Source organism: Psittacula echo (genome assembly GCF_963264785.1).
Source record: "Psittacula echo genome assembly, contig: SUPER_2_unloc_1, whole genome shotgun sequence".
NCBI classification, from domain to species: domain Eukaryota; kingdom Metazoa; phylum Chordata; class Aves; order Psittaciformes; family Psittacidae; genus Psittacula; species Psittacula echo.
The window spans coordinates 1-12,468 of NW_027664283.1; the positions used below are offsets into that span (position 1 = coordinate 1).

The following is a 12,468-nucleotide window of genomic DNA, read 5'->3' on the forward strand; positions in this document are numbered from 1 at the left end:
TTAATTTCTTTGTTAAGATAATTACAAGAAATCATAGGATATCACTGTACAAACATCACATAGCTGCATGCTTTCTGCCACATTTGCTGAAGACATGGAATTCATAGATTCATACCATTTGACATAACTTTTTTTTTTCCCCTGGATCTGTAAAAAGAATTCACATTAAAGATCCATAAAGCTTTGAACATGGCACTGACTGAGCTTCCACAGTGAATTTAGATGTACAGAAGCTTACTTTGTAAAAAATGAGATGTTCAGCTTAAAGAGAACTTTGTAAGATGTGAAATGACATTTTTTCAGCCTTCTCTCTTTTAACAGCTGATCTTTATGATGTTTATAGTTTGTATTCCACTTATGAATCTCTGGATCATTCATGTATTGTTGGGTTTCGCTGCCCAGTGTAGGCACTAATAGTCGCTTGTACTACTGAATTACTAGAGCAATCAATTCTATTTTAACAGGGGTGCGATACCCAGATGATATATGACATGCTGCTAAGGTTGAAATCCATTGTATATTTACCTGGTGACTTTGTCTGCAAAAAGGTGAGCATTCCTGTCTCTTTCAAATAATAATCATAGTACGTATTTTCAAAAAAGAGTTCAGATACTGGTCAATAGTGTCTCCTTTAAATAAAATTAATCCCAAGTGAATTAGGTAGCATAAAAGTAATTAAGGTTCTCTGTGTAATAACAAATGTGCTCTCAAATTTCAACCCAGAACAAGACAATATAGATTTTAAAACTTACACTATCAAACAAAAAAATCTAGTAATATGGGAAAGTATTTAATGTAAATAAGGCTTATCTAATCATACATCATAAAGTTTTAATAATTAAAATGGATCAAGGTTATTTTGCTTATACATATATACATACAAACCTAGCTTACAGGTCTCAATCTATGATGCTTTGCATGTGCTTCATTTGTGTATTCTGACACTTCAGTTGAATTATCCAAGAATTCAGAAATTACATTGCATCCATATCACTCCTTACAGCAGGATCTGATCTTGTTCTGCCTTCGTTCACAGCTCAGAGCCACCTCCAAACTTTCAGCTGAAGGCTGTCACACTGTCCCTTCACAAAGACTTCTATCAAATGCAGCCTTATAGTAACAGGTAGATAGCTCAGCTTCTGACCAAGTGAGCCAAAGTGTCTTTTCTGAAGGAATGTATACATACTCATAGACAGAGTAGGATGTAATGAAAGCATGGGGGGATGAAGTAACAGCACTTTTACTGTTCTGGCAAGTGACCCACAATTCACACCATACCCAAAAGTGACAATCAGAACCCCTTATGCTTTTTAGCAGTTCTGGTCCACCATGCTCACTAAGGTCTCGCTCCCTCCAAGAGTTAAGCGTATGATCCTCTTCCCAAATGCTAAGTTAGTCCCACTGACTCCACAGTGTAGGAAGTTAAACAGTTGTGCGTGCGCTGAAGGATCAGGTGTATGTCTTTGAACACCAATCCCAGAATTACTGTTAGCCAGGAAGGGTGGAAGAATAGTTTGGTACGTTTGCTGTGCAATGCACATCATGGAAGCATCTTAGACTGCAGCCAGAACAGAGATAATAAATGACAGTAAAAGATTCAAGGTCTTGATGCTGCAGTCAGATGAAAACAGTTTTCAACAAGGATGGATTATGAGAAATTCCAGCTTGATTCAGTCAAAATGCCTCTCATCTGTATAAATTTACTATGTGGCCAACAACCACAGCAATCCTATTAATGCTGTAACACATAGTTGGGAAAAAAGCCCTGTTAGAACTACCTCCTCCTTTGATGTATGTTCGCCTCATCATAATTTACTGAGGAGGCTATGCATAGGAGCATATATATATATGCATATGCATAGAAGCATATATACTAGGAGCAAGTAGTGCTCCTAGGAAGGAAGCACAAGCCTTGCATTTCATCCTAGCTTTGTCACTGTTGCCTTTTCACTTTTAAAATTAAATTGCTTCTTTGCCTCATTTACTCCAGCTGCACAAGTGGGAAAATAGTTATTCGTCTGCCTTACTGAAATGTTGTTAGGACTTCTATGATCATGTTTGCGAAGTTCATTACCTTGCTCCTGCTTTATATTGTATGTGCTGATGTCACACCAATGAAACCTAGTAAATCATGTGAAGGATAATAAATAAACAAATAATCTCTTCAATCATCCAGTGATTACACAAAAGCTCACATAATTTTAATGGCTGTTTATTCTTATTTTCCTTTTATTAGGCAAGTGATGAGTAGAAGTAATAGTGTAAAAACTGAAGATTTTAGACCATGAAGCAGAGGCATTTTGCACTTCTCAACTATTAAATACATTGTTGCTGTACTTTAGTTTCGACCAGAAGAGTTGGTGCATATGACTGCTACAATCCTGATTATTATTTTTTTTCCAAGCTGGCCTAGATGGTCTTACTTCTGTTCAGATATTGACCCATATCACAATTACAGCTGCCAAAGTCAGTGCCTGCATTTGTGCTCAGTAAAAACTTTCCATTTCTCCATAATAGCAGTAAACTTGTTTATGAGAGAGTAGAAACATATTTAAAGAGTCTGACTGATTATTCTAACAAAAAAAAAAAAAAACCTGCCCTGCTAAAACGTGGGATCTTTCTTGTTTGTGTGCCCAGGGAGAGATTGGCAGAGAGATGTACATCATCAAACAGGGTGAAGTTCAAGTCCTTGGAGGCCCTGATGGTACAAAAGTCCTGGTTACACTAAGAGCAGGAGCTGTCTTTGGGGAGATCAGGTAGGTCAATCACTGTTTTTAACACTTTCCTTAGAACTGGTCAAATAATAAATGGTTGTTCAACTTCTTGTTTACTTTCATGGTAAGCATGACAGCTACAACAGGGAGGCTAAAAAGTGGGTATGATCAACCAAGAGGACACTTAGCAAGAAGATGCAGGTAAGTAAAGGAAAATCTAAGTGAAACATCATAGACTAATCTGTCAAGATCTCAGACCAGAGTTTTAGGCAATGTACACAGGGATATACAGACAAATTTCTCCTTCAGCATTTAAAAGATTTAACACATCTTCCTGTTCCGAGGTCTGCAATATGCAGGACCAAATGCATTTTATTGCCTGTAGAGTGAGACTAATTGCCCTTACACAGCAGATGGTAAAAATGGTAATTAATTTCCAACAAAGGAGATAAAATAATCTAAAATAGCAAATAAAAGTAGTTCATCTAGGATCTGAAGTAGGGATCTAGTTGCCAAAAATCAGGAATCCACATCTGAAAATGTATTTGTTTAAGAACATTCAAAACAAGAAAAAGGCTAACATATCAGATTTTGGGGGCTGAGTTTTCTGGAGGATAATTTTTTTCTTTGATAGCTACAAATGGTTTTTATATTCTCCATGTGGTTGCTATGCAAAATCCATTAACTCTTACGTGCCATGTTCCCCAGTTAACCAACTGACTGCTAGATTTTAGGTACTACATCCCCTGCTGAAGTTGGCAGAGTTGGCACAAGTAATAAAATACATGTGCTGCTGTATGTGATAAACTGGATCCTTGATTTCTTCCATATGCATTCCTGTTATTGTTAATCCTCTTGCTGGTAGCTTCAATCTGCCTTTTGAAAAGAGGTAATCAGCTCTGTGCCAGGTTTACATTTATCTTCTTGTGTCTCCCTTTGTAGTAGCAGAAACAGTCCAGGGACACGCATTTATCCAGGGATGTGTGTACAGAACTTGCTTAGACCTCAAGTGGAAAAAAACCTGATATATCCCACAGATACAGACCTTTTTCATTGAGTGGGAAAGTGAAATTATGTCAGCTGTTTGAGAGAAGGGTATTTGAAAGGTATTTCTCTGTGTGATAATATAATACCTTAGCAAAGCCTCAAACCAAAATGCTGTATTATAAGTGATGTGGAAAGGCTGATAATGCATTGGTGTTCGGTACAGGCTGAATAATGAGAGGATGAAAGAAAAGGCTACAGCAGCCCAAATGTGTAACAAGCACAGTTTTCGATCATTTATTAGTATTGCATTTGGAGCGAGGGCTTTATTTTTTAAACTGAGACATTATAATGTTTGGTTTTAAAACAAGGAAGGGATTTTCAAACTTTTAATCTAATACAGGTGAGCATGTGAGAAATACACAACAGCCTTTAAAAGATTAATTTTGCAGTATGTGTTACTCTTCACATAACTGCCAATATGGCTATTAAAACCCTCAGCAATGCTATAACTCTACACTTTTAGTCTTGCTTTACTCATCATTGACCTACTGCAGCATACGTAATTTGCATCTAAAAGTCAGGTAGAGGACAAACTCAAGGAGAAAAGACACAGCAAGTGGCAGACATCTCCAAAATTGAAGAAAATCGAAGACATGAAGCACTAAGTTTGTTGGTAGAGATTTGTCTTCTTCCTTGTGGCAAAGCGTTAGAAAATAATGAGTTAGTATAGAGCCTTTCTGTATAAGTTTTGCCAAGGTCTTCTGAATACTGTATAGCAAAAGCAAATGAAAAAAATATTCTTTCATGGAAGAAATACTGCTTCATTTAACACATCCAAGTTTTCTCCTCAGTATTCACAGCATGGTTATCAGACTGATTTCCTTCTGATTTCTGATTCAAGATTTGTTTAGAGAAATATGTCAGCTTCATTCTGAGGGGTTTAACTACATGATTTATAAGACACTTGCTATCTAATCTCACTCTGTTCAAAATGCATGTAAATGATGCATAAAAAGTCTCTGAGGGCAAAGGAGTTGAAGAAAACAAAACATGTTTACTTCAAAAAAAATCACTGAATTATACTAGAAGGCCAATGCAAGACTAATGTTCAAACATGTCCTTTGCCAATTTCATCCTTGGAAATTTTTACAGAAACAGATTAAGTAATAGGAGTTGCCATCCAAATAACATTTTACTCTCATTACTACTTTCCCATATAGATATCAGTTTGGGAAAGCAAACTAATCTCAGAATCAAAGACAAACAGATTGCTGCCTTAATGAGAGCCTCTCTGCACAGACAATTGAGGAGAGAATTCAGCTGTAATACAACACTTTATTAGTGCTGAAGAAATTTACACTTTAAGCCAGATGTCCTCATTCATCCATTTACAGATATTTTACTAGGAATATTTCCTACCAGAAAATAGTAATTCTGAAAAAATTAAAACATTTCTCCATTGTATGTTTATTTTTTACAGGAAGATCTCTCATCTTTGGCTTTTTTTTTTTTAAAAAAAGTTAGGTAAGCTGACTCATCACTTTGTCACTTTGATAACTTCATACCTAAGAGATGATGGATCAGAGGGCTGCACCACCTCTGCTGTGGAGACAGGTAGAGAGTTGGGTTTGTTCAGCCTGCAGAAGACTCCAGGAACGCCTTATGGTAGTTCCTTTCAGTACCTAACAGGGGCCTGCAAGAAATCTGGAGAGGGACTTTTTACAAGGGCCTGTCGTGACAGGACCAGGGGAATGGCTTTAAACTGACAGGGGAGATTTAGATTAGACATCAGGAAGAAATTCTTTATGTGATTTGTGAGGGTGGTGAGACCCTGGCACAGGCTGCCCCATCCCTGGCAGTGTTCAAGGCTGGGATGGGACTTTGAGCAACCTGGTCTAGTGGAGGGTGTCCCTGCCCATGGTGGGGGGGGTTGGAACCAGATGGTCTTTAAGGTCCCTCCCAACCTAAACTATTCTATGATTCTATGAAATTAAATTTGCTAGCATAAAAATTCAAAAGTTATCATCTCATACTAATATTAGAGCTTTTCAGGCTAACAACTGGAGTAAAATATGTAAGGTTAAAAGGGAAAATTACTTTGTTAATATATATCTTAAATTATCAAGAACTATTGCAAGGCAAAAGTAGGAGTTTTATAAAATTTGGTCTATGAGGTACCAGCACACTAACCAAAACAGATTCAGTGATGAAACCTGTAACACTGTCCTTAGTCAAAGGTGATTCTGTTTGAGACAAGGACTGCCTTAGTTGTAAAATTCACCTCACATCATCACCATAATGAAAAAGCTGATCTCTTTAGTCCTAGTCTGCCTCCATAGAATGAGCTTTCTGTTAGGAGAGCCTGAAAATGATTGCTCAATGACTTGTTGAGAAGTGATTAATCAGAACCCAAAAGCTGTTTGCAATATTCTTTAGTTGCTTTTCTTATTATGCAAATAGTTTTATTCTATCTGAGGGATTGTAAAGAATTGTTTAAAGAGAAGACTGCATTTTCAGCTTGAGTTCATATATTGATTGCTGTCTTGGGTTGCAGAAAAGCATTCTGCATGTATATGCAAAAATTGCAGAAGTCTTATACTATCATTATAAATCAAATATATTATCTGTATAATCCAATATTTACAGATGTGTCCTATAAATATAAGTAATATCAAAATCAACCATATATCCTTGATTAAAATTAGATAACAATTAATGCATGCTTTATGGGTTCCAGATTATCCTTTATTAATAAATTTTAAATGTAGGGATTACTAAGTATTCTCTAAAAATATTAACTCATTGGGAAAATTTGGGGTAGATCTCCTTGAATACAGTGGTAAAGCAATTATAGTACTATCAGCAAAATGTGAATTCTCTTACTTATCACCACAGCTGAGAATTGAAATCTCCTCATTTATGCAAGATGAACAATTTTATTTTTATTTGTAAAACATCTAATTTTTATGTGGATATCCTTCCTATGGCCAACAGCTGCTCCCTAAACTGGTCTAATGCCTTACTTTCAAAACAAAATAGCCTTGTTTTTCTGGCAGACACATTTGTCACTGTCAGCCTGAAAGACCTTCCTAATCCATATAATTCAACTTGCCAACATTGAAACATGAGAAATTGTATGTGAGAAAACTGAAAACCGGAGTCCCACAGAAGTTATTCACTCAAGAAAATCAAAATCCTGGAGAATCATTAATTCATTGCAAATAACCCTGTCATTAATAACGGATTTGTGCTGCTCTACTTCTGATATAAACAATTTTCAACAATAAAATTGAGGAAATGCCAAATTCACATGAGGACTGAAACAAATGTAGTCCCTTCAGTGAGTGTCTCTTGGGAGAAATCTCTCTATCTAGAAAGAACTTTCACAGTCCTTAACATCTACATATGCCTGACCAGCAGTGACAATTTGCCCTCCTGAGGCAAAATATTTCAAATCCCAACTGCAAAGTGCCTTTAAAGTGTGGCGTATCACAACACAGACTCAAGTTAATGCAGAGACTCAAATCCTCGTTTATTTTCACCAAGCCCTTTTTATCCCCATGTTCGGGTACTTTCCTAACCTGCACATACATACAACGTTCAATCTCATTGGCCACTGTGAAACTGTCCAGGTAAATAGTCTAACCAAAATGCTGCAGACCCTCTCACAATCCCCACGTCCTCTGGCCTACAACTGAGATTCCCGCCACAACTACATCCTGGCCCACCCTCCCAAGGCTTGCTTGTTTACCTTCCCTGTCCTTTAACATTCCAACTCATCACCCCAGGACTTGTCAAAGCACCAAGGCCTCAGAGCTCATTGTCAAACTCTTTTTCATGCAAATCTTATCACCTTCACTCCCCACATTAAAGAACATCAGATAGAACAATTGGGTACATGCTTTAGGATTACTTTAATGGAGAACCACCAGCAAAGAAATTCTTCGCTAGGACAACTAACAATGTGACTGATGATGTTTATTTTCATTCCAGTCTATTAGCTGCAGGTGGAGGAAATCGAAGGACTGCCAACGTGGTGGCTCATGGTTTTGCCAACCTCTTCATTCTGGACAAGAAAACACTCAACGAAATCTTGGTGCACTATCCTGACTCAGAAAAACTTCTCATGAAGAAAGCAAAGTATGTCCTAGTAACAGTTTTTAAATCACATTATTTCACTGCAGAATGGATAGTTATGGCTTCTAGACAGATTTGCACTCCTTTCTTGGAAGAGTAACAGATGTAAACACATTTGTATTTAGAAGTCAGGTTTGCCTGGCAATTTCTAGTGGAAGTCATGGTCTTGGCAGGGATTCCAAGGGTTGTGGAAATATGGTAAGAAGAATGAAGTCTTGACTGTAGCTGCCTTCTTCTTTGTATTTAAGGTAACAAACCAAATAGGAAATACAGATGTATATTAGGATTCCTTACATAGTCAAGAAACAAACTGCACAACAGATGTCAGTTGAGGAGCAGGTTTTCAAAGACGCAAATGGACACTCAGAATTAGTGCCACAGAGATATGCTTCAATGCACCCAGATTTGTATTCATTTCCAAAACCTCAAGCAGTAGTTAGGAATAGATTTAAAGTAATGCCCAACAAGATAAAAGTACACAGATTGGAGAAGTGTTCATTTTTGTTCAAAAGGATTCTGAAATGGGATTACAAACCCAAATTGTTTTTCATCTTGCTTTGGTTGCAGCTTGCTAGGATCGCTATTTCCCCAGCTTTGAAAGAGCAAAATATTGTCATATTTTGTCACAAAATTATGACAAAGTTAGTAACTTGCTACCTTGCAAAAGGTCCAGATACTTGAAATATTTTGTCATTATTAGTATACTTCAGCACTTGTTGCTCTTGTCTGTTGCCTTGCCCTGCTATCAAAAATTGGAAGGCTGTTCCCAGATTTGAAATTCCACCAGAACAGACTAAACATAGCACAGGAGTGACATTTGGTTAATGTAAGTGCTAGCAGATGGTTGCATTCAGCATGTTTCAACAGCCCTGGTTGTCAAATGACAGTATCTTGAGAATCATCACGTCCCTCAGGAACAGGGAACCAAGACACAGAATGAACTCATTGCCCAGTTTTCAAAACCAGCATCAACAAGTAGAAAGGTGGAACAAATCCACTGACTGATGGTCCCCTGCATTTATCATAGAATCAACTAGGTTGGAAAAGACCTTTAAAATCATCAAATCCAACCATTACCCAGGACTGCCCTGTGCTGGAGGCCATGTATTCTGCTCAGCCAGCAATTTTTCCAAATGTCCCATGCTCTTTGTGTGGTCAGCCATGTCTCTAGAAAAACTAGGCACCAACAGGAGATTTGTGCACTGTTTTGATAAAGATTGCAGTTATGTTCAGTTTTGGAATCAGGTTATCAGTTCCTCTGCCCTGGAAGGTTTACATCAGAGCTCTCTTACGTTTAAAGGGCTCCTTGAAATAAATGCAAAGGTTTAACTCAAGCAAGAAATTTGTTCTACTATCACGTGCCTGACAGTCAATGTATGGCATTTCCATAATAAACTCATGCAAGTTGCAGAAGTATACTTTTCAAATTGATGACAGTAAAAAGAGTAAAATCTTCACTTCTGAAATTCCCAAAATTAAAAAGTACAAGATGCTGGTGAAAATTACAGTATTATGGGATTTACTGTACTTCGGACTGCAAGTATAGTCCTTGTTCATAAAAAGCTTTAAGTCTGGGCTTTTGCAAAGATAGAAAAGTTGCCTTGAAAACTGTATAATAACCTAATGGAAACTAGAAGCATGGGAACCCCCTGCTTTTCACTGGCTCCATTCACCTTGGAACTGTCATCCAATCTTTATCCCTGTCACTCTTTCACACTTCTTGTTATGGCTGCAAATCAGTACAGCTACAGAAGGTGTGAAAATCTAGTCTGCCACTTTATTGGCAGTAAGTTTTGTATCTTCAGGGTGTCTTCTACTGAAGAAGACCAAAAATACATACCCCTGTCTAAACTGACCTGTGAGAGATAGGCCATGCTGGAAGTTAGTTTGGTAAACTATTACTTTCACAAGCAGCAGCTGGACTCCCAGCTGATCACTAAATATGCTCTGAATTTGCATCCAGAAGGCTAGGTAAGAGACTACCACCTCAGACATGAGCATTTGTCTTCCTCCACACTACTTCTCACTCTATAAAACTCTCACCTGCTTTGCAACACCTTAATTTGACACCTGCACTTTTTCTCCAGGGTATAGGTAAGCAACTCCAAATCTGAACAGTAGCCTCTAACTCTACCAGGGCCTCGGGTAAAACCCTTAAGTTTTCCAGCTTTGTTCTTGCCACTAGACCTGAGAATAAAAAGAATTGCCGTATTTTTATCCATGAACATCACTTTAGCTCTGCAAGAGCTTTGCTCGGTTTCACAGCACTGCTGTGTGTTCTCATTCCTTCCTTTTTCCAGGGTGCTGCTGAAGGAGAAGGGGAAACCCGCCCCAGGACCACCAGTGCAACAACCAAAGGGCTTGGCCAGTCTCTTTGGGCAGAAACAGGAAACTCCAAAATTGTTTAAGGCGATGCTTGGAGGCAGAGGGAAAGATGGCCTTGTGAAGCTGCTGCAGCTAAAGAGACAACAGGACATTCAGGTAACACCACAGAAAAGAATGTAGGTTCTTCCAGGTGCTGCAAGATACTGGGAGGGCTTGGGCAAACAGAGTAGGTGAAAATGCAGCCTTAATGCAACCAACAGCAAAAACTCCCAGTAGCTGAGATACAACTGCTGTACCTAATCTCTGTAAACACTATTCTAAAACTTGACTCAAATCTTCCTGGATCTGGACTCAATGCAGAGCAGAGAAAACAGAATCAAGGAAAAAAGCAAGCAAACAAAAATCCTCAAAGAAACTAAGGATAAAATAGACTTGACAAAGACCCTAAGGACATCTGATTCAATTTTATGGAAACAACAGTAAATACAGAAATATCCTAACACAGTAATCTGATCCAGCTGACTCGAGCACACAGTGAACTTCCCAACATAGAGTCAGATCTCTGGTTGCCACAAATCCTGAAAACAAAATCTAATGTGTAGCCCACACAGCTAAAACTGATTAAATCCTTAATACATTGCACTTAGGAGAAAACTGTTTTGTTGATGAAAAACAATTCCCACATTATACTTCGTTCTGAGAAATGTTAATAAGAACCTGCTCAGTTCTACGTATTTACCCAAAGGTGGCAGAACACTCTTCTGTCTTTACAGCTGAACTGGCTGTGGTTTTATTTTTTTTTTTTTTGGTTAAATAAAGCACTTTGCTTACATAAATGAATACAACACTATTACTGGAGCAGAAACATTGCTCAATTTAATGTGTATTTGTGAAATTAATAGCAAATCGGCTTGGCCAAGGAATTGGGGCAACCGATGGTATGTCAATATTTACATAACACTTTCTCATCTGTACTAGTGTAAGCATATAAAGGAAGTCAAGACCTAAGAAAGGGCTTTGTGCTCCCAAACGTGTCTGTTTCATCCTGCTATATTAATAAGGAGCAGATAGCATCACTATTAACAAGCTTTTCATAGGTTTTATGTTGACATTCTGATTCTGAAATTGCATTTTTCATTTAGATACTGATTTTCAGCACCTCAATACAAATTTACATATGTTGCATACCATAATCACAATATCCACACTGTGCCTTTCCACTGCATATACAGAACAGAACTGCTTCCTGAATTTCAGCACTGGAAAACACTGAATTTCTTGTTTCTAGGAAACTCAAGCTGAAGCAGAGAACAAGCCTGAACAAAAGGAGAAGAAACCCATGGAGCCTGCAGCCCCATCTGCCCCTCCTGCACAAAAGGAAGAGCCAAATACAGACACTAAGCCCAAACCTGCAGTTATGCACAAAGGAACCAGTAGAGAGTCTTTGATCATTAGTATGTCTCCATCCCCCAGAGCAGGAGAAGGAGAGATCCTTAAGGTTGAAGTTAAAGAGAAAAAAAAATAAATATATGCTGCTTTGGGCTGTGACTCCATCTACTGTCTTGCTGAATTCAGACGGATAGTGTGACTTTGCTTTTGGGCAGAAAAGATAGAAGTAGAGACTACTCAAGATACAGCATCTACCGCAGATCCTCTACTTCTCTCCCTCCTCTTCTGACACAACTGGACAAATTACTTATATACTTACCTCTTAACCTTAAACCTGAAGAAAGAACTTTGGGTGTAATAACAATTAGAGCTCAAATTTCAGGTGCACTTGTTTCTTGTTTGATCCATGCTCTTCCTTCTCTCTTACTCTGTCTTGTTCCTGCTTCTCCTCTTCCCTCTCCTGTTTATCCTCGCTTTCTTATTGTTCTTCCTGCTGCTCAGTTTGCTCCTAATTTTTGTATGTGTTCTTTCCTACTTCCTTTTCTGGTTTCCCATAGTTACACTTTTTCTTGTCACTGCCCTACTGTTGCTGAGGTTCCTCATGTTTCTCTGGATCCTTCTCTCTCCTCCCCTTATACTTGTAATCAGTGATCTGCTTTTGTGACCAGCATGGCCCAGTGCAGGAAGCAGTGATGCTGTGCATTGGGATGATTTATTCTGGGACAGAGGGTTACAAAACAAAACCATGGTCAGAAAATAAAATCACTAAATCCACAAGAGGGAAGCAGACTGTAGAATTATTACTTTGAAAGCACAAGCAACTGCTCCAGTTGTCTTTTGACTCTGGTAAATAAACATGGCAAGGGCTTACATATTCCCCACCCACCCCAGGGGTGACCTTTAACTTCTGGCTGCT

General features: G+C 38.2%; 1 protein-coding gene across 1 annotated transcript; it reads left to right on the top strand.

The window, feature by feature from the left end:
• Positions 1-464: 464 nt before the first annotated feature.
• Positions 465-11,688, top strand: LOC308218247 (cyclic nucleotide-gated channel beta-3-like; the record flags this gene model as incomplete). The annotated part of the gene is made up of 5 exons (XM_080639725.1): positions 465-548; positions 2,638-2,756; positions 7,695-7,841; positions 10,139-10,319; positions 11,452-11,688. Coding segments are annotated over 5 exons (768 nt in total), but the record flags the coding sequence as incomplete, so codon positions are not given.
• Positions 11,689-12,468: the final 780 nt, after the last annotated feature.